Source organism: Echiichthys vipera (assembly GCF_963691815.1).
Source record: "Echiichthys vipera genome assembly, chromosome: 4".
In the NCBI taxonomy this organism is placed as follows: Eukaryota; Metazoa; Chordata; class Actinopteri; order Perciformes; family Trachinidae; genus Echiichthys; species Echiichthys vipera.
Genome location: NC_139829.1, coordinates 33,904,948 through 33,928,387, shown reverse-complemented (window position 1 = coordinate 33,928,387; position 23,440 = coordinate 33,904,948). Strand labels below are relative to the sequence as shown.

The window sequence follows — 23,440 nt, the reverse complement described above, 5'->3', positions numbered from 1 at the left end:
AGATAACGCGGAGGAAAATCGATTCAGAGAAAACGGAAGCTGCCGCAATCCAATTAGCTGCAGAAATGTGATTTGTATGCACACAAGTGCCAATAGGAGTGATGAGCTTAAAGCAGAAGTCTTGAGTAAATCCTGTCTGTGTGTGTGTGTGCGTGTGTGTGTGTGTGTGTGTGTCTGGTATAGGTGTGTTTCTCAAGAGTTCGGACTGAACAGGATAGAAAACGTACCATGCATCACATGTGTCGTTCACTGAATACAGGTTTCACTTCCAGGGAACTGGAGAAGTAACCAGATAATATTTATGTTCTTCTATCTGTATTTGCCGTCCTTCACTGGGCTGTGGATGTCAGAAAGCGGTGAAATCGTCGGTTATCGCTTGCTAATTCTCTTACATGAAAAACAGCCGCAATTTAACAGACCACAGGTAGTTGACATTTGTAATTCATCAGCCTTGCCTCAGATAAATGTCTCGGTTTACACAGCAGCCTGGAGACAGAGGAGGAATAAAGGGCTCGTAAAAGGTAAAAGATCCAGACTGTTAGAAGAAGAAGAAGAAGAAGAAGAAGAAGAAGAAGAAGAAGAAGAAGAAATCCGCATTTCCATTCTTGGCTCTCCCTTCCTGAAGCACTTGTGTTATTTCTCAGTTCTCGAGTGTCGTGTTTTCAGGACGAGGCTGCTGTAAAGACGTTGTGTGGGTCATATCTCTGAGGGCACACTCACACTGTCCTTCTGCACCGTGCCCCGTGCTTTAGGGTACCTGCCCCTCCCTCTCCCCCCGCACCCCAGGTCGTCTGTACTCACACTACCTGGGCCTCGGAGAAGGCTTCTTGCTGCCTATACGTCATCACGCCGTAACACGTCACACGCATTGATTGACGTCATGGCGATGCGTGGCTTTGTTTCCAGATCTTTCCGTAGACCTCTGAGTTTTTGTGCGTCTTGTTGACTGTTTTTGAATCTTTTCATCGACCAAATCTGCAGTAAACACTCCACCTCCGCATCACACCAACGTGAACCTTTCACCGCCATTGTTTTAAATGTCCGCGCATGGTCCCTCCTATTTTCTATGTCCCAACATGCGCACATACGTAGGCGTCGTGCTCGTGCTCGTACATGTGCAAACGCGCTCTACAAAAGCCCACCTCTCTCAGACGGGCCGTGGACGGCCAGTTGGCCGCAGTTATGCGCGGAGCGGATGCATTCACACTGGTCAAACGCACTAGGCTTTACCCGTAAAACCTGCTTTGGCCCGGTGTGGAAGGACAGTGTGAGTGCGCCCTGAAAGACAGAGAGGGGCCCAGCCTCTTCACCGCAGAGAGAGTTGGTGGATCATTTACTGATCGTGCTGATTTGCATGATTAAAGTGGCTTTGTAGGCAGTATAATGGTCAGTACCAGATCCAACATCCCATAAACAAACAGCCTTTGCTGAGTTTTGGCTCTGTGTTGTCTCAGTAAACAATGGTGCCATAACAAAATGAATCCAGCAGCCAAAATGTGCTCAGAGACTGAGGTCAGAGAGATTGGCACGTGTCTGTAACAGGTGAACTGCAACAAAAATGTAAATGAGCTTTGGAAAACAACTCATTACCTCTGAGGTGGACCCAAAGCTCAAGCTGTTTTAATACAAACAGTGCCACTAAAAAGTAATCCAGCTTGGAGGTTTTCATGCTTTATTACTTAACAACATTCAATCAAAGTCATATTGATCTAGTGCACTGGCAGAAGAGATAGGGAGAGGGGCCTGACATCTAAATATGAAAACCTTATTCCAGGACTGAACCTCCGATCAGCCTAACACGCTGAAACCCAATCGAAATGAAATTAAAGTATAAAATATAATTTTTGTATTCATTCTCTTTTATAGGTGGGCGACACAGTGGTGTGGTGGTTAGCACAGTCGCCTCACAGCGAGAGGGTTCCTGATTTGAATCCCGGCTAGGGCCCTTCTGTGTGGAGTTTGCATGTTGTCCCCGTGTCTGCGTGGGTTTTCTCCGGGTTCTCCGGTTTCCTCCCACAGTCCAAAGACGTGCAGGTGTTGGGTTCATTGATGACTCTAAATCACCCGTAGGTGTGAATGGTTGTGTGTCTACGTTGTGTGATACGACGGAGCCGGACCAGTAAGAGCTTTGTAGGTAAGGAGAAGGATTTTAAATTCTATTCTGGATTTTACAGGTAGCCAGTGCGAAGAAGCAAATACAGGAGAACTATGTTGTTGTCTAGACTCTTAACAGACTTATTGGGGCAGCCTGATAATAAGGAGGTGCAGCCTTGAAGTAACAAATGCATGGACTAGTTTTTCTGCATCTTTCTGAGACACAATGTTCCTAATTTTCGCGTATTGTACTTATTAGCTACGTGGCCCTACAGTGTCATGTAATACAAGGGTAACCAGAGCTTTTCACATCTTGACTCTTGCAGGCCAGAGTAGCTGGAGAGAGCAGCCGAAGCATCACAATGAAAAGGAAAGTTGAAAGTAGGGACACTGAGACATTGTTTTGGGTTTTTTTCGGTAAGAAAGAAAGAGTGCACAGGAGGAAGAGGAGGGAACTGGAGAAGGAGACGGTAGTACAGTGGAGAGACCAGGAGGGTCAGAGCAGAAGGCCACAGAAGGAGATGAAGAAAAATAAGAATTGAATGTGAGGGATGAAGAGGAGGCTGCAGATTCAGACTGTGGGACAGAGGCAGGAGGCAGATGAAGCTGACAGGGAGCCAGAGAGTACAACTGCAGTTCTCCCTGGACCATATGGCATGTTTTTATTCTCCTTCCTTATAAATTGGACTTGTTCCCGTTGTGCATTAAGAACCCTTGTTGTGGTGTGTGTTAGTGCATGATAAAATAATACATTTTTTAAAGTGTTTTTGTTTTCGTTTCGTTAAAACGATTCTCATAAGGGGATTCCTGCGTACCGTCCTCCCATGCCATCATAACAAGACCTCTTGCCACCCCATTAAAATGTTCTAGATCCACCACTGGAGAGACGGCTCACTGCTAAATTGGAGAGCGGGTTGCGCTCGCCAATCCACCAACATGGCGGCGGTGGCCACAATGTCATTCACTCATCTTCAGCCTCTTGTCCCTGTCGGGGTCGTGGGGGGCTGGAGCCGATCCCAGCTGACATCGGGCGTGAGGCGGGGTCCACCCTGGACAGGACGCCAGTCTATCACAGGACACATAGAGACGAACAGAGACAGACAACCATTCACACCTACGGGTGATTTAGAGTCATCAATGAACCAAACACCTGCACGTCTTTGGACTGTGGGAGGAAACCGGAGAACCCGGAGAAAACCCACGCAGACACGGGGACAACATGCAAACTCCACACAGAAGGGCCCCAGCTGGGATTTGAACCATCTCACTGTGAGGCGACAGTGCTAACCACCACACCACCGGTAGATAAGTTATTTAAAGCCGCTACTCACTGTCTGTTTCACTTTCGTTGCAGCGAAACATCACCATCGAGAATGCATGAAGGTCTGTGCTCGCAATAAGGCTGGACACAATAACGCTGCAAGTTCTATGCATACCAGTTTTGAAATATATTAATTTACTGCAAATCAACTGTAGTGTAGCCTTGTAAGAGCAGGGGGACTCCTGAGCTCCACTGATGGATGACGCCTTAGGGAATAGAAGCTGTACTATGTCACCTAGCTGTCACATGAGCTGAATCAATAAGAGCACCTTCAACGGAGGCCACACACACACTGACAAATTAGACACGGTGACCCATGTTGCTTTAATTTCGTGTGTGTGTGTGTGTGTGGGTGTGTGTGTGTGTCATATGAGCATTAAAGTGTGGGTTATGTAAAGGGAATGCAGGGTTTAACTGAGCCTTGTTATTCAAATGTGGCGGTTTAATCAATATACATGATTCATGAACGTGTGTGTTGGGAGGAAGGGCAGCGGTTCTTTTGACTTTGACTGTCAGCCGAGGCAAAAGAAAACAGGTAACAGGAAGCCTTGCTCCACGCTGCCTTACTGGCACTAATCTCAACCTCATGTCATGTGAAGCCCAATTTAGTGGAGAGAGGACAAGGTGTACTCCGTCTGTGAGTGTGTGTTCGCGTGTGTCTAATAACTAATGTATGTGTATCCACTCGGTGTGGGTGTGTTTTTCAGAGTAATATCGACCAATTTTGTGTATTTAATCTCTTAGAAGAAGCAAATATTCTCTAAAGGATAAAAAGATGAGGAAGATTCTCCAAAATGAGCATATTTTGTTAATTCTGGCTGCGTTAATGGGTGAATTAGGGGTCATAGTCGGTTCCATTGAACCAGAGGCCACACATGATGGTCACGACTCAACAATGGACGTGCAGCAACCTGGTGTTGGAGACTGTCAGTTTCAAGCAACCTAAAACACCCAAAACTTAACAAAAGAGAGAAAGACAAGAGTTATTTTACTTGCAAGGAGAACGGACAGAGATCTGCTCAGTTACAAATCTCCTACCGCTCTGAGGTCATCTCTGTCGGACCCCGTGATTTTATTGGTTTATGGTGGTTACAATGTTTACAATGACTTACCATTCTTAAGGTGAGGGTCACACAGCTGCAACTCAAGACATATGGACAATTCATTGTCTTTATGACTTTACAACTCTAAAGAAGCCTTAAAACATGTCTTGTCATTAATCAGTTGAGCAGGGTCTGTGTTTTCACAGACCCCCCCCTTTTGGTGACTCATCAACAGTCACGCTTATCTGATTTCCTTGACCTGCATCCACTCAGCACGAACTGGCTATACACACACACCAAGTAATGTTAGTTGAAATGTAAAGATAATTGGAGTAAATATGGGATTACTTTATGTACAATTATTCTAACAGAGACTGTTTGAGTTCAGTGGATATCAAAATCACGATCACCAGGTTGTTTGCAGTGATCCGCCTGTATGTGACGCCAACCGCTTTACACTGTGTCACATTCACACAGACATTCACACTGATGGCAGTGGATATCTACATACCATCCAATCTAACCATTCACACCACATTCACACACACATGCACAGCACGGGGATTGATTTGGGGGTTCAGGGTCTTGCCCAAGGACACTTCAACATGCGGACCGGAGGAGTCGGGGATCGACGCATCGATCTCTCGAATGGGAGACGACCCGCTCCATCTGAGCCACAGTCCGCCCCGATCATCATCCCATGCTGCCTCATAAAGTGCAAGAGTAGAAGTATAAATAATGAAATGAAAAACTTTTGTACAGTACAAGTGCATCTAAATTGTACTTCACTCCATCACTTAAGTAATAAATGCAGTAAATTCTATCCAGACTGTGATTTGGTATTGTGAACCTGTGATTAAAGTACTTGTTACAGCTTCTGATTGTCTCACATTTGTCTAAGAACAGCTGCCTCCTACACAGAGTCTTCATGTCTTTTAAAAGCCCAGCGACTCTTCAGCTACAATGACACTCGAGCCTTTAATAAGGGGACGTATTCTGCACATTCCACTCTGAGCAGCCCACAGAACCAACAGGGCCGTCTTATTTCACAGTGCGTGGGTTGGTAGGCACTCCAGATACCCAAACGTGTGTGCACAAGCACTGAAAAAGGGAGTTTTTTTTATGACATATCCCCTTTACTTGAATTGGCACGCATGAAGTTTATATATTAGACTTTTTAAAATCTGTTTTCATGCAAAGCAAGCGTGGAAATAAGTTGCTGTTGCAGAATGGAGACAGGTGCAAATGTTAATGCAGGGCATGGGAGGGTTTCTAATCTCCTGCTCACTGTGTAGAAGTGTGTGTCCGTGTCTGTCTGTGTGTGTGTGTGTGTCTCTGTGTAGGTGTGATATGGGAGTGTGGTTTCTGTAGCAGTGTACAACAGCTATCTATGCAAGTGTGCATTCGCAAACACTGTCGTCTATTAATAGCCTCCTTTACAACCTGATTTACTATTCCCACTGAGTGCAGAGGCAGCAGACAGGCCATCAGACAGGGTGACTGTAATAGCGGCGGCGGGGCAGCACCCGGAAAGAATACATGCGGGATGTAACCCGGGGTCAGCCTTAATCAGATGTGTCGTTTACAGCTTCAGCAGCTGAGCGGAATGACTACTGCTTTCTTACTCAGCCCCTATGTGTCACTGATTACAGTTTCATTAAAAAAGTAATAAGTGCAGCTGGCACCCCTTAATGAACAATGAAATTGCCGTCGCGCTGTTCACAACAAACTATATTTCCGTGGAGAAATGTAACAGGAGCAGGAGAAGGGGGACGCAGTAGCAGAGCAGGATGAACGGTGTTGCTGATGAGCTGAAAGGTTGCCGTCAGCAGAGCTGTGATCAGAGCGCTGTTGCCGTGTGTCTGAGTGCCTGCGTACCGTACGCGCGTCATTGCGTGGGTGTTTTGCTGTGTGCATTGAACTGCTCGTGTGTATTTGTGGGACTGTACATGTACCTGTGTTTGTGCCTTCATGTGTGTGTGTGTGTCAGACAGTTACGCCAGTGGGATTACAAAAAGACAAATGGTAGAAATTGGAGTTACCGGGGCGGCACAAAGTGTGAATAAATCACTCCGCATCCTGCAGATCCTTCGCCGTGTGATTTTAAAGCGGCTTCAGAGGTTGGTCTAGCAGAGCAAAGGTATCAGCATGTGCAAGTGGAAGATTAAGAAAACAATACACTTCTTCGCTTTGCCTTTGGTCGTAGATCACGGGGTGAAGGGAGATGGAATTGGTGTGCTTCGGCAGCAATGACAGATTTTGCTATTTCCTCTGCACGAGCAGCGCATAACTACAGAGTGTTGCATAACTACAGAGTGTTGCATTAGACGCGTTTCTGTTTAGGTAACATGTGGCCACTGGGAAAGTTTCAGGTCATGTCCTCTCACTCGGTGTGTCTCCATTACAAAAAAGGATCCAAGGGGGATTTACCAGACTCCGGAGGTGTGAAGTGTCACCCTGAATGGGGTTTGGATTGTTGTCGGCAGCACTTGTTTCTCCAAGTGACAAAGACAGAATAGTTGCAGTTTGAATATTGTAGTTGACATTCAGACAGTTTTACGAGCACTTCGAGATCCGACCACTATTAAAATGTACTCTGTGTCGTTCAAGAAAGAGTTTATCACAACATCCAGTCATGTTTCATATAACATGAGAGAAAACACTCCAACATTTTCGGTAGCTGTCAAAAAGTGTGAATTAGTGACAGTGACAAAATGGCACCGGTGCGGAGGACGTTAGAGCGTATCTCTACTCAGGAACAGCTCAGTACTACTACTGTGTGTGTGTGTGTGTGTGTGTGTGTGTGTGTGTGTGTGTGTCTGTGTCTGTGTGTGTGTGTGTGTGTAATTGGAGAGAGAGATAGGGGGGGCTGTTGACATGCAGCAAAGGGCCACAGGTCAGAATCCATCCGGGAGCCGCTGCAGCAATGGCACCGGTGCGGAGGATGTTAGAGCGTATCTCTACTCAGGAACAGCTCAGTACTACTACTGTGTGTGTGTGTGTGTGTGTGTGTCTGTGTGTGTGTGTGTGTGTGTGTGTGTGTGTGTGTGTGTGTGTGTGTGTGTGTGTGTGTGTGTGTGTGTGTGTGTGTGTGTGTGTGTGTGTGTGTGTGTGTAATTGGAGAGAGAGATGGGGGGGTGTTGACATGCAGCAAAGGGCCACAGGTCAGAATCCACCCTGGAGCCGCTGCAGCACTCATTTTAGCAAGCCTGTGCAAAGATGCGCTTGCACAAATCCTTTTCTGCACTCTGGTAGTAAAAAATAAAATAGTACCACACCACCATTGGATGATAAAAGTGATGATGCTTGTGGCGTCGAGTACTACCTACGTCACATCCTGCTTGGAGTTATATCAAATCAGCAGCCGGGCTTTTTTCAGTGAAGGAAAAAGGGCCCTGCCCTCTTCGACAGGACCAGGGGGCGGCTCACTGTAATGGAACTGCAATGGAAACGCCACTATTGATTCTCATTAATGCTTAGTCACTGGTATGATACGAAAAGGCCTTTGGTTCTATTTTAGCCGCCCAAAGAAACTTGATATCTGGAGGAAAGGTGACGAGTCAACACTGACCGTCACTGCCAGAGCAGCGTCACGTTGCCTGACTATGAATCAGACTCAGTGCGTGTTTTAACCTTCCTTCACCTGCTGCATCACAGCAGACGTTGAGTGGCAAGCTTGTAAAAAACTCTGGGAGAGTTTAAAATGATATGCAAAGAGTGCTCCAACCAGCAAGGGAAATAATACAACCGAAGAGTGTGTGAAAGTTTCCATCCTCCTCCAGTTGAAATAGGTTTTGCTCATTGTTTGACACCAGACGGCTGTTTTCACATTCACCTGCTGAGGGATGGAAGATCCTCTGGGCTCACCTTTAATCCCAGTTTAACCCTCATCCTAATGACCGGGGCACCCGCAGACCTACCGTTTATAAACGGCTGCCAATCAATTAGTTCTAAATGAGCTCATTGTTTCTGTTTTAATGAGGGTTTTGCAGCACGAGTCGTATAATTGGTGCTAATTTAAAGTTTCTCACAGTATGAGGATGACAAGGAGCGAGCCATAGATGCAGCAGACACAGATTTATTCATGTGTCTTCTGTCTTTTCTCCATTTTTACACAATATGCAAATGAACTGTAACTTCCTCTTATCTTTTATTCTTGATACAAGCTTCAGATTCAAGATTCAAGAAGCTTTTTTTATCCCGAGGGAAATTATGGCGCAACAGTTTCAATACAAATAAGTTACATAACATGTACTTGATAACATTCATTCATCTTCAACCGCTTATCCCGGGGTCGGGGTCGGGGTCGCGGGGGGCTGGAGCCGATCCCAGCTGACATTGGGCGTGAGGCGGGGTCCACCCTGAACAGGACGCCAATTTATCACAGGACACATAGAGACGAACAGAGACAGACAACCATTCACACCTACGGGTGATTTAGAGTCATCAATGAACCGAACACCTGCACGTCTTTGGACTGTGGGAGGAAACCGGAGAACCCGGAGAAAACCCACGCAGACACGGGTAGAACCTGCAAACTCCACACAGAAGGGCCCAGGCCGAGATGCGAACCTGGAACCTTCTCGCTGTGAGGCGACAGAGCTAAAGGCCACACCACCCTGCGTGATAACATAATTTACATAAATAATACTATTTTGAGACGAAGTAACGCATCTTACTGTGGTTGTTTCTTACAGTAGTTAGTCCCTGTGGTCTCCAGGTGACCCAGTCTGTAGTCTGTGTGTGTTCAATTTGTGGGTAGGAGGAGGGTGAATTAGGGCGCACTCACACTGTCCTCCCGCACCGTGCCCCGGGCTTTAGGGTACTTGTCCCCCCTCCCTCTCCCTCCGCCGGCCCGCCAGTTTGTACTCGCTATACCTGGGCCGGTCACATAATGGAAGGGCGCACTCACACTGTCCTTCCGCACCGCGCCCCGGCCAGTGCACTAAACTTCCCCTTGTTGGCCAAATACTTTACTTAGTTTTGTTTTTCACAAAGGCTAAAATAAAATGTTGGTTTCGTCAATATTACTAGGTACTTTTATTATATTGATTAAATATAATTGCATTACTAAAAAGAGACTAATGTACAATTTTCTTTGACTTAAACTAGACTAAATGTAAAACAGGCCGCCAAAAACAACACTTTATAGAGTGAGTCAGTCAGGGAGGAACTAGAACCCTGTGTGTGTGTGTGTGTGTGTGTGTGTGTGTGTGTGTGTGTGTGTGTGTGTGTGTGTGTGTGTGTGTGTGTGTGTGTGTGTGTGTGTGTGTGTGTGTGTGTGTGTGTGTGTGTGTCTGTGTGTGTGTGTGTGTGTGTGTGTGTGTGTAAAGTGTGTAAAGACGCGAGACTGGGAGAAAACTTCAAAATAAAAATAATAATAACGTGACTAAACGAGACGAAACAACGACATTTCGTGTCGTTTTTACGTTTTTATTCGTCAACAAAACTGCGTTATATATTTGGTCTCAGTCATCGTCACACGCCCGGCATTTTCGTCTCCTCTTGTGTAGTTTTCGTCACGTGATAAAGGTTCGTTGACTAAAGCAACACTAGGGTTAATGTGCCTTATGAGAAGGAATCTGTGACATCAGAGCTAGCTTGGAGTCAGCGCCGGTGCATGTGGTCATATGAAACCTCTGACACTCACACACAAGACAATACAAAGAACTTTACATTGTAGTATGCGACATCTTGCATCAGGCAGTTGAACAATACTTTCATATTCACTGGATATTCTGGATATTTCCTGCAATAGATGCATTCTTTAGGAGGGGACTGAATCATGCTGAGTCAGCATTCACACAATTAATACCTCTCTGCTGAAGAGTTGCTTTGCATTTGTTTGCCACAACAATAAATCCCAAAACGCTTATCTTAGATCTGTTCCCCTGCCATGTGCTAAAACAGATCCTGATAGAGGGGCTTTATGGCCCCGAGCTAAAGAGCTGAACCAGTCTCTCCTTATCGTAAAGGCCACGCTCCCTCTTGGGGGGAAAGAAACGCGCTATCACACGAGGAGAGAAACAGGATAAGGCTAAAAAAGCTGTTGTGTAGCAGGTTAACCAAAGCTTTCATGCTGAGATTTGAGGCACAGATACGTGAATATTTACCGTCAGCGTGATAAATCACCTCATGAGGCTGGTGGATGCTAGTTTGAATGGCAGGATGCTGCAGCACAGAGGAAGCATCAGACTGCTGTCTCCAGTAAACCTCAGCCTCCACCAAACATTTGACTATTTACAGGTTGATCACTTACAGGCAACACTGACAACAGATCAGATTAAATACGTAAAGACATCTGGATATGTGACCGCTGCGTTGGGTCATTGATCCATTTGGGCAAGAGAAGACTGAAGGGGCATGCTGGTGATCAACCGTTAATAAAAGGGACTGTACTCAACATCCAGAACATGAATATAGCAGCAAACAAATGCTACGTTACGTTATTTCACTTATCGGGGTGAGAGCCCTGTGGAGGCAATCCAAGCCAACTGTTTTACCTCTTTAGTGTTTCAAGAGGAGCCCCTTTAAGGTATCGCAGACACGCTTATTCAGGCAAGGTTGCAATTGGTCGACATGTATTTGAAATAAACATTTGTTTAACAAAAAATAAATGCCAACAAATTTGTCAAAATTATTGCAACGAGGCTCCGCTGCCCCGCCGCCTCAAACATGTAGGCCTATGGCTGATTCTTTCCAATTTTAGTCCTCTTGACGAGTGGTTTGCACGGTTCAGTTTAAACCTAAGCCCCCTCATAAACCTCAGGTAGAAGCTACAAGTAGCAACCGAAGAGGCTCGAGCTAGCATCGCACGCATGGGCTCGAGCAGCAGGGGGTGAAGCCAGGTCCAGAATGGTTCGGTAAGGGAGTCTAAACAGTAGAGGAGCCTTCCAGCTCCATCGCTGAGGTTTTTTTACTTTCTCTTGGGGAAATTCATAGTAGTAGTTGTTTTTAAATACGTTAACATGTATGTGGAGAGGGACTTTCACAAAAAAAGGGGATAACTACACCGTGATACGTCTGCTAGTCGTCGATTTTGGCGCACAACAGACTCCTCATCTGACTCTGAGGCTCAAGCACGTACGACAGAATCTCTATGATGATTCCAGCCATCCTGATGCGTGCGTCTCTTCCACTGAGCAACCTAACGCAAGATGCAGTGGTGGGCAGGGCGTGAGGTCAGATACAGGATTTTTCAATGAGGGAGAAAGGGTAGAGTTGCTTTTTATGTGGTGGGTGGACCATAAAAGTATTAATCATAGCAGGACTTTAAAGATCTGTGATGTATGGATTCTTGATTGGAAGTCCCCCTTCAGACAAAAATACATGTACACCAGTGGCGTGCACAGACTTTAGCATGCGTTTGGCTCCTAGAGGGCACTTTAGCACGCATCTTGGCTCCTACACTTTAAAACACGTTTTAGCTCCTAGAGGGCACTTTAACAGGCATTTTGGCTCCTAGAGGACACTTTAAAACACGTTTTGGCTCCTAGAGGGCACTTTAGCATGCGTTTCGGCTCCTGGAGGGCACTTTAGCACGCGTTTTGGCTCCTAGAGGGCACTTTAGCATGTGTTTTGGCTCCTAGAGGGCACTTTAGCACACGTCTTGGCTCCTAGAGGACACTTTAAAACACGTTTTAGCTCCTAGAGGGCACTTTAGCACACGTTTTAGCTCCTAGAGGGCACTTTAGCATGCATTTTGGCTCCTAGAGGGCACTTTAGCACACGTCTTGGCTCCTAGAGGACACTTTAAAACACGTTTTGGCTCCTAGAGGGCACTTTAACAGGCGTTTTGGCTCCTAGAGAGCACTTCAGCAGGCGTTTTTCAACACACCCCCTGTCCCCGCCACTGATGTACACATACATTTTTGTGTTATAGATAGCTGGTGGCTTTCTGATATGTTGCCTCTAAAAGGCCCATTACGGAGAAACATATAAAAAAATCCATCATTTTGCTGAACAATAAGCAGAACACCAACAACTCGACTCTGATAAAGAAAAACACTCAGAATGCCTGAGGAATAAAATCTTATCACTGTTTGTTAGTTTAGAAATGTTGCAGCCCTGTGGCTGAGAACTCTAAATCTGTTGCAATTCAAAGGTCTAACAATATCAAATCAAGTCTGTATTTGGCCACCCAAGGGGGTGCGTGAACAGACGCTTTCATTTATAGAATCAAGGCAAAATTGCAAAGGGGGACAGCTGGCTTTTAGCGAAGTTGGACTCAGGGACGTGCCTCCAACGCAGACGTCAGCCTGTTGTGATGTGGTAAACAACTGCCAGGTGGGCGTGCTGTTCACTTTAGGCTTTTCACAGGAATCAGATCCTGCTTTGGTGTTAGACAGGAGATGAGGTTTGTCCAGTGCTGTCAGACTCAAGGTTTTTACAAGGCAGGTTGCTAAAAGTGTGAGTAAAAGCTTGTGACACCTTGTTAGTGAGTTAACATGAGTGCGAAAAGCTGAACTAAGTGGAAATCGAAGTTCTCAGCTTTGGCGTAGCAATAAAGGACTTTAAAAGACCAGAAAAAGAGCCAGAAATTCTACTGAGACCTCAGATTTAAGCATTTCTGATCAAAAAATGTGCTTAAACCTAAAGATGAGGCCCATTCATTCCCCAGAATTGCTTTCTAAGACGTTTCTTTCTGACTTGTCTGGTTGCACGTCTTGAAATCTTTTCCCATGCACAGCTCCTGGTTCACTGTTCTTGAAAAGCGTACGTCTCCTTTACCTCAGTCGTCGTCACAGCAGACCCACAAAGGGAGAATGAATGGTGGAGTAAGGCTTCAATTAAATCTAATTGTTCTTTCATCCTGTCCAACTCAGTTCATTTGCCTTTCAGTGGAGGGAGAACACAAATCCCCTATGATGTGCCTTCAATTTATTCACTGCGAAGCGCAAAATGCTTCCGTGGTTTTCCGCCGCTCTCTCTCATTTACACTTAATACAAACAGCCTCCACCCACATTTGCTGTCAATTCAAAAGTAATTAACGCTGCTTGTTGACTATTTGAATAGCCGTTGAACAGGGAGACTCACATCTTTTTGAAGTCGCACACGGTGTATTCTGGCCAGTCGATGTAGCACACCACCCGGTCGGGGAGCTGGTCCATGTTGGAATAATAGTACTGAGGGAAGGCCAGTAGCAGAGCCAGCACCCAGATCACTCCCACCACCACCTTGGTCTCTGTGGACGACATGCGCTGCTGCAGAGGGTGGATGATGGCCATGTACCTGCGGGAGTGAAGGGGATAAGATACGGTGAGGCTGAGCAGCACTTGAGCCGAGGACCCAGACCTTCCTGGGAGCCCTCGTATAGTCCTCACCACCACCTCTGACACAATGCAGTTGATCACAGCAACCAACTGATGCTGATGAAAATGTCCAGACATCTATATCCATCTAAAATTTACTCCTAAATAGTGTCAATAACATGAATACACTTATTCATATGAACTTACAGTCAGCAGCTGCTTATGTTAGGTTAGACTGGTGATAGGTCTGAGTTGTGCTTGGTTTAAAAAGCGTTATTTGTGGTATAAAGTGCTGCTATACCCCCCCACAGTCCACCGTTTACTACATGTAGCTACATGGTACCAGTGTGGCAGTGGAGCGGAGACCATGAAGTGAACATTAAAGCGTGTAAACATGTTCAAGTAGAAACCCAACATGCATGCATGAACCTGGAAACAGAGGATAACAGGTCCCCTTTAAAACAATGTGCTTTACCTGCTGAAGAGCAGATTAAAGAACAAAATCCCCACATTACTACTGTTAACACATTAAAGTGACTCATAGAACTACTAATGAAAACTTCCAAGCCAAAACTGCAACCATCAACCATCGTCTAACCAGAGAAGTGAGATTAGTAAGAGTGTGTTTGATTCTTCATGTAGAGGCACAGAGAGAATAAAGAGTAGCACAGACGGAGGCTTCATTGTTGAGTGTGTGAGTTATTTAGGTCTTCGATGTAGGCAATGTGAAAAAAAGTGCTAATTTCATCAACTAATAATAGAGTTCCTGGAGGGTAACTCACACTAAACACAACCTGCAGAACACACACACGCACACACGCACACACACACACACACGCACACACAGACACACACACATCTGACATATTTAATAGGAATCTAACAAACAAAACAAAACAGCGAGCTTCCATTTAACAGAATTCATACCGGTACAAAATTTGTTTTCTGCATTTTGGCGGCAGTAGCTCAGGCCATAGGTGACTCGGCTGGGAACCGGAGGGTCGTCGGTTCGAGTCCCTGTGTGGACCGTGAATGGAGCGTGGACTGGTGGCTGGAGAGGTGCCAGTTCATCTCCTGGGCACTGAACCCCCAACTGCTCGGGGCGCCGGTCACTGGCAGCCCCCTCGCTCTGACATCTCTCCATTAGTTGCATGTATATAGGTCCTGTTTGTGCATGTGTGTGTATTTCGGGCATGTGTGTGTGTGTGTGTGTGCGTGTGTGTGTGTGTGTGTGTGTGTGTGTGTGTGTGTAACATGAAAAATAATAATAAGAGTGAAAAAGTTTAATTTCCCCGTTGCGGGACTTATAAAGGAATTCTTCCTCTGCTTTCTTTTTTGATTGAATGTGTGAAACCAACCCTGGAGTTACATCAGAAAGATTGTTTGCTGCGGAGAACAACTCTAGTCAAACGTCTCCCCTCGGCATTTAACTAATCAAAGCGCATTGTCCTAATGAGGCTCCTAATCAGTGAGATGATGGAGCACAGGAACAACTCGAAATGACCGTACGTCCTAACGCCGAGCCTCTACGGGAAATGAGTTTTAATTTCCTCAGTAAAAATTCAATAAAGAGTGTGAGGAGAAAATAATAATCCCAGCTTTATCCTCCGCGTTGACTTCTGGCTCGGGGTTAATCAGATTTAGTTGTATCGACGTACTGTCATTTGAACCCCGTCAACATTTGCCGCTCTGCCTCATTACCCGACGACCTGGCAGCTGCGTTCATCAGTAAAGTGCTGGTTTGATTTAGCATTTCTCAGAGACACATATTATATTTCTGTACTTCGCATTAAAAACCATGGTCTGAAATACTTTTCATGCAAGACCAGAAGTCTGGAAGCAAACACTGCATATATTAACGTCTACACAGTATTAACATCAGCGTGGTTATTATTTCCTTGGCTCCCTTTAACGTAAAGCTCTTTAGTGAAACTCCGTCTCGAGCCAAAGAGGTCTAATTAAAAGCTTAATCCCGCTAATAACGCAAATTAATCTGTTAAAAGGACGTTCTCCCTCTAATTATATCAGAGAGCAGAGGGAGGCGTTGAAATCAAACGCTCCCAGCGGTCGGCTGAAAATGGGAGATCACAGCCTGGGCTTTACTTTGGCTCCGCTTCAAACGGCGCTGGCAGCCATGTGGCTTTTTTTCTCTTCGTGTAGGTGAGTCATAGCCGGGCTGTTGATGTCACAATCAAACACGCACCTGCAGAGGACAGTGGTCTGTTCGCTCCACGGCCTAAATCATCATCACCACCCCTGCTGGCACGCAGGCACTGTGCTCAGATTGAGTGCGTTCTGGACGCCCGAGCAGACAACAGGAAAAGGTTCAGTCATTATAAAACGGTCGGTGGGCGCTGAATCTGTCATGACTGAAGACTGAGGTTCATTAAGAATGAAAGGATCCTGAGTATTCACATGGGTTTCATATGGGATACAATACAGAATGTAATTAAGAGAGACATGTTTTTGTCCCAGCCTTTGAGTCTGAGCATCTTCACCCTCTTGTTTTCTGCTTTTCTGTTTTTCCTCTGAAGGAGGGTGATTTTGATTTTGATTGCGTTTTTGTCAGCCTTGTTTTTTGGAGAAGCTCATTTTATCGTCCCTTTGTTTTCCTCCTGTGCGGAGTGACTTTGTTTTGTGTTTTTACTGCTCAGTGCAGCTCAAGCTTGGGTTTGAGCCTTTTGCTAAGCTGAGGTTTCAGAATAAAAGCCTGCATAACCTGTTCACTTTCACATCTGAGTCCTCAGTCCTGCCCAGGCCTGACAGTTAGAGGCGATTGTAATTGTTCACATGTTCGGCCGTTGTGTCTGTTTTGTTTCAACGGAGCGTTTGGACCTGGAAATCGTAGCACTGTCGCCTCACAGCAAGAAGGTTACAGGTTCGCATCCCGGCTGGGGCCCTTCTGTGTGGAGTTTGCATGTTGTCCCCGTGTCTGCATGGGTTTTCTCCGGGTTCTCCGGTTTCCTCCCACAGTCCAAAGACGTGCAGGTGTTGGGTTCATTGATGACTCTAAATCACCCGTAGGTGTGAATGGTTGTCTGTCTCTGTTCGTCTCTATGTGTCCTGTGATAGACTGGCGTCCTGTCCAGGGTGGGCCCCGCCTCACGCCCGATGTCAGCACGGATCGGCTCCAGCCCACCGCGACCCCGACAGGGACAAGCAGTTAAAGATGAATGAATGTTACGTCAGACTCAACAGCCGGATAGGTTTGACAGGAAATGCTCTCCACTGTCATGAAGACGATGAGCCGCACTGTATGACTGCAGTGGTGATGAACGTTGTTATCGATTAGTTGTAGATGTAAAAGAACGTAATTTATAGGAAACTGGGACGGTCAGGGAACGTCAAGGGATTTAACAAACGAGTCACTTAACAGAATGACTACGGAGAGCGTATTTCACATCTCGTTTAGCGCGCTCTGAATGATACGGTGTTCTGTCCAATGAGAGCTGGAACTGGAATAAATGGAAAACAAATGGGATGATGGAGAGTCATGAAGATAGCTACGAATCCCTCAGGGCGACAGCACGGAGCCAATTTTAAAGTCAATCTGCAAATGTTTAACTTGCATCAGCTTTGTGACTGATGTCTGCTCCGCACGTTCAAACACTGCTTCACTTTCCATCCAATTTCACTGTGCTTCAGTTTGATGAACTCAACCCGTTCTGTCTGATTCATTGTTCTGCCAGCGAAAAGAGAGCAATCGATACTGTAACTCCTCCAGCATAACTCAAGATGAACACTCATTTTTTTCACTTAAAAAAAGTTGGAAAAAAATAAAAAACAACCGCCGCTACAGCTCAGAGGTATTTCATTTTTATGGATCTGTCGTTGGAGAACTCTGCTCTCCCCGTTTCTCCTCCCTTTCGTTACACATCCTGAAACAGCACAACGTTGGGACCGCGTATCTGTCCGTGTGCAATGTTTGATTCCTCCAAATGGCATACCTTTTCACTGGGTGGCAGGCAGCATTGGCAGCGGATGCTAGATTGCATGGGTGACATACACCTCCAATTATCCGCAAATAGCACCTAAACCGCCACGGCAATGCAGCAGTACAACACCACGAGGCTGCTGCACTGTTTTCCTGGAGAAAGGGAAGTGATTAAGAAGGAAGCAGCTATAAGTGACGGATGAAATTGTCCTTTTTTCCCAATTGCATTTGAAAGTAGGCTGTGGTAATTTGATCATGAGGGGTTTGTTGTTGTTGTTTTGCAGATGGTTACATAAAACTCCCTTCAGAAATAGGCTGGTTGAGGGTGGCAGAGAGCATGTGTGTGTGTGCGTGTGTGTGTGTGTGTGTGTTGGGTAATTTAAAAGATTGCCACTGTTGTTTCCCATGAGTCCACATGCATACACATGACTCAGTCTCATCAATACCCAGCAGACCGTCCCGTGTCCTGTGCAAAACCAATATACACCTGCACACCACAGCGCCCCCTCTTCCCTGGTCGAGTGTGTAGCCCATGTGTGTATATGCGCACATAGACATGCAAGTGTGTGTCCACTAGGGTAGAAGATGAGCTTGCTTGCTGAGGTCAGCCTAATCTAGAAAATCCGGTCCTCTCAGCATTTAGGAAACATGCTGCAATGTGTCAAAAAAACAGGAATCACGAATAACGCAAACACCATGCTGCACAGTGGCATCTGGCCCATAAAGGGCGCTTGTGCAACGCCCCTCCTGCTTTACATCAGAATTAATTCATTTTTAATTCACTTTATTTATTCATTATTTCTGATCCTATGATTACAATTGGGTGGTCAATGAGTAGTTTGTAATGCATTTGCTAAAAGCAATGGAGGTCTGAGACACCACTTATCTCCAATTTACTATGCTGCCCTTTCATCCCTTCATTCAACAATCTAACCTCAAAGAACAACTGTTCACACATGGCCCCGTGTGACACCAACGACTGTCGTTCAGACTCAATAGAGCACTAACGAAGTCGAAACCATCTGCCCACCAACGACTGCCACTCTAACGACGGTCGTTGGCACTTGGAGCACAAAGGGTTCCAGTGACATCATCGCCCTTGTGAGAGGTTAAATACCTGGATCCCACACCAGTTAGTTGGACCAGTCCCAGCCTGGTCCTGGTCCTGGTCCTGGTCCAGTCCCAGCCTGGTCAGATGCGTACATGAACTGATGAAGCCTCTTGGATGAGAGGTGAAACGTCTTCCTAGACAAATAACCAAGTCCAGTTGCTTTTAACTGAAATTGCTTTGGGAATAACGACGACCTGGACACATGAGAACATTCACCGGCTGAAAAGCAATGAGTCTCGCAAATTTACAGGCGAGATTTAGAACGATATGCTGAGCGCCCATCTCTTCCACACTCTATTGGACAAATACATGGGACCTCGGGGCGATACCTTTATCTCTCCTGATCCCTCCCCAAATTTCACCCGTAGTGTTTTTGATGTGACTGACGCGTGACCGGAAACTGTAACAAGAGCGGTGGTGGAGGGGACAGCAACATGGAGCCAACAGGTGTTCTCGACTGTCAAATCTCTCAAACTGAATTATTTTGGGAGAAGATCTAGATATATCTGTATATACCTGTGTATATACAGTATTTTTTACTGTTGGTAATTTGATAGAATATCCACTGTGGCCTCTTTTATTCAAATCTTCTCTTTTGACACATTGGTTACTGTTCTATATTTGCTTATATATACGTATATATATATCAGAATATAGTTCATAAATACAAAATCCTGTTAATAACAAAATCCTCCAGTGAGCCAAGTGCCTTTAAGTAAGACACTACCCTCAAAGCCATTTTCCCAGCTCTAATCGTAGTTGATTTTCCAGTGATCGGAGGTGACATGTGTTGATTGGAGTGTTGTTTGTTCACTCTAAGGTGACACAGCTCTGAGGCAGCTGTTTAAAATATCTAAATGTGTGACACTGACTCTGAGGGATGTGGATTTTTTAGAAGCCCTGACGTTGCCACAGGATCTTCCATCCATTCAGTTGCCAGGTTGTTCTTGCTCTCACTTAACTCCTTAATGTGTTTGTAGTGTTCTCTGCTCACTTGCCCCTCATCTCATCTCATCTCATCTCATCTTCAGCCTCTTATCCGGGGTCGGGTCTCGGGGGCAGGAGCTCCAGCAGGAAACCCCAAACTTCCCTTTCCCGGGCCACATTAACCAGCTCTAACTGGGGGATCCTGAGGTGTTCCCAGGCCAGTGTGGAGATCTAATCTCTCCACCTGGTCCTGGGTCTTCCCCGAGGCCTCCTCCCAGCTGGACGTGCCTGGAACACCTCCCTAGGGAGGCGCCCAGGGTTCATCCTTACTAGATGATCCTGAACCACCTCAACTGGCTCCTTTCAACGCAAAGGAGCAGCGGCTCTGCTCCGAGTTCCTCACGGATGCTAAACTTCTCCCCCTCTCTCTAAGGGAGACTCCAGACCCCCTCCTGAGGAAACACATTTCGGCCGCTTGTACCCGCGACCTCGTTCTTTGGGTCCTGACCCAGCTTTCAGGACCACAGGTGAGGGTAGGGACGAAGATTGACCGGTAGATCGAGAGCTTTGCCTTCCTGCAGGCTCTAAAATAAGCGCTCCATAAAATTACAGGTAGCATTCAATAATAGGTCACTATTCACTATCAGTGGGACTTATTCACATATATGGGAAAAGTAATTCTGTCAAACCAAACCATAATGTTACCACATTGCATTATGTGTTAATGCTTGGTCCTGATTTGCTGAAATCCTGCTGGTATGCTGCAGCTGATGTCTAGTTCACACTAAATGGCTCTAGACCTGATTTTCCATCCATTAACGTTTTTTGGAGTCACCCACAAAAGCTCCAGATCAGAAGCCAATCCGCTCTGCCGCTCCGCTTGCAAATCGTGTGAACTGTTCAAAGACGCAAGCTGAGAGGCTGTTGCATTTGTTGTTGCACCAAAGTTGTTGTTGCACCAAAGTGGTTGTTGCACCTAGACAAAACAGGCTATAAATAGAGCTCAACTGATATATATACAATGTCAATTAGTCAATTAATCGCTCTAAATGAAGACCACTGGTCGGCCAAGACAATCCTTGTTAGGTTGCAGCCCTGTTGGACAGACCCTTCAGATTTGCATAATGGAGAAGACCTGAGGCTGGATGTACTGCGGAACTTCACCAGGGGCATTGAGGGATAATCAAATGCTTGTCCGAGCAAGGTAATCTGTTCTGTGGCCAGGTATTTTGTCACATAAAAAACAGAAAGTGGAACAATGTAAGACCTGTGCACAGGAAAGTCCAACCACTGGTCATAACAGACAAAATAGGCCATGGCAGATATTGGGGGAAGGCCTTTTCAAGTGGAAAAATGGTGATTATCTGGTCTTGGTTGACTTTTCCCCCAGATATTTAGTGTGCAACTTGCCGTGCACAGTTCAGCAAGACAGGTTATTAAGAGGTGCAAAGCTGTCTTTGCCAGGCTTGGATGTCTGGAGGTTCTTATCACGGATAAGGGACCGCAATTCTCCTGCTGTAAGTTTGCTCTGATTCCAAAAGATGCTGACTTCAAATGTGTAACAAACAGCTCCAGATATCACAAGGGAGCATCGGAGAAGCAGAAAGGGCTGTCGAGACTGTCCAGAGGGAGACTTCCACAAAGTCCTGCTGGCAAACAGGGCCCAACCCCTCGCTGAAGGGAGCTCTCCTGCATGGCTGACGATGGGAAGGAGGATCCAGACACTGGTCCCCATTTCATCAGGTCAGCTGTAACCAATACATCACCCACTCACTTCTCATGTATGCTTTCATGACAACACAAAGAAGACCAGACATGCTCCTCGGGGACTCCTGGGGAAAGATCGTGTAGTGTGTGACCTCCTGTCGCCGGTCAGCTTTGTAGTGACGACTTTGAAAGTAGTGCAGACTGTATTTACTGTAACATAACATTCATTTGGGAAACATATTCTGATGATATTCAATCAATAAAAGTTCACTTTCACTTTGATTTGTCCAAGAAGTAAAGGGATTTCCACGTCCTCTGCTCTGTGGGACGGAGTCCGACCTAAATGTTCCTCGTCGTATCACATCTCTTCGTCTCTTTTTGGAGGAGGAAAACAGGAAACCAGAAAGAGAAAGTGGGCGGAATAACTTCCCGAGATGATCCCTCCGGGGGCTGAAGACGGAGGATGGAGTGGAGGAAGTGGAAATTGGAGGAGAGAGGTGAGAGAGCTGCAGAGAAGGCCACCTAAGCTGCCGTTAATATGCTGTGAAATAAATCATTTGCTTCCGTGACCAGAAACCTGTACCAGAAGAAGAAGAAGAAGAATTCCTTTATCAGTCCCGCAACGGGGAAATTTGATTTTTTCACTCTATTATTATTATTCATGTCACACACACACACACACACACACACACACACACACACACACACACACACACACAGCCCCGAATTACACACACACATGCACAGACAGGACCTATATACATGCAATTAATGGAGAGATATCAGAGCGAGGGGGCTGCCAGTGACCGGCGCCCTGAGCAGTTGAGGGTTTGGTGCCTTGCTCAACAGCAGTTCCCAGGAGATGAACTGGCACCTCTCCAGCCACCAGTCCACGCTCCATTCATGGTCCACACAGGGACTCGAGTCACCTATGGACTGAGCTACGGCCTCCTCCACACTACTACGGAGTGAGGTCACCATACCCAGGATATCATTTGGTTAACCGGCTTCACTGACCCTAACAACCGCAGCCACACTTAGCGGTCACGCAGCGGTGGTTATCAACTCAATAAAGCGCTGATTATTCTTCCGATCGGACGCGTACGCGGACAGCTGTAGGCACCACAGGCTGTAGAAGTTGTTTATACTACCAGCGTGGAAAATAAGAACAAAAAATAATGCATTCATTCATTCACTGTCTCAACAACAACGACAAAAAATGAAAGCAATTGCAACTGAAAAGCTTTTGTTTGTGTGCAGAAAAATATTAATCTATGTCTGCCGGCGTGTTGTTTCATTTATACAATCAGTGCCCCGTCGATCTGACTTTAATTACATTTGTTTTTTTATTCTACTGCGTTAAATGTGCGGCTTAGATCCAGTATCAGTTCATCAGCGTGGAAAATAAGAACAAAAATGAATGCATTCATTCATTCACTGTCTTAACCACTGCGACAAAATTAGATAGATGGATGGATGGATGGATGGATAGATGGATAGATAGATGTATGCATGTACAGTAAGTTTAGCCGTATCTTTGAGGTGCAAACCGTGTGGGATTAGGGGCAAATAATAATAAACAAATACATTATTCAAATTGTATGTACAAGTTGGCGGTTGACTTCAGCTACAGTAGGTGAACATAAGAAGTCCGGCACGATCCAGTCTCATCTCATCTTCAGCCTCTTATCTGGGGTTGTGTCTCGGGGGCAGCAGCTTTAGCAGGGGACCCCAAACTTCCCTTTCCTGGGCCACATTAACCAGCTCTAACTGGGGGATCCTGAGGCGTTCCCAGGCCAGTGTGGAGATCTAATCTCTCCACCTGGTCCTGGGTCTTCCCCAAGGCCTCCTCCCAGCTGGACGTGCCTGGAACACCTCCCTAGGGAGGCGCCCAGGGTTCATCCTTACCAGATGATCCTGAACCACCTCAACTGGCTCCTTTCAACGCAAAGGAGCAGCGGCTCTACTCCGAGTTCCTCACGGATGCTGAACTTCTCCCCCTCTCTCTAAGGGAGACCCCAGCCCCCCTCCTGAGAAAACACATTTTTGCC

The 23,440-nt window shown here is 46.0% G+C and overlaps 1 protein-coding gene across 1 annotated transcript in view; it reads right to left on the bottom strand.

The window, feature by feature from the left end:
- tacr1a (tachykinin receptor 1a) overlaps positions 1–23,440 on the bottom strand; it is a gene marked incomplete at its 3' end in the record, with an annotated part of 46,247 nt that overhangs the window by 9,096 nt on the left and 13,711 nt on the right. Inside the window, exon 2 of the mRNA XM_083912692.1 lies at positions 13,496–13,690. Within this exon, the coding sequence (XP_083768818.1) occupies positions 13,496–13,690 (195 nt within the window). The remainder of the gene's footprint in view (positions 1–13,495; positions 13,691–23,440) is intronic.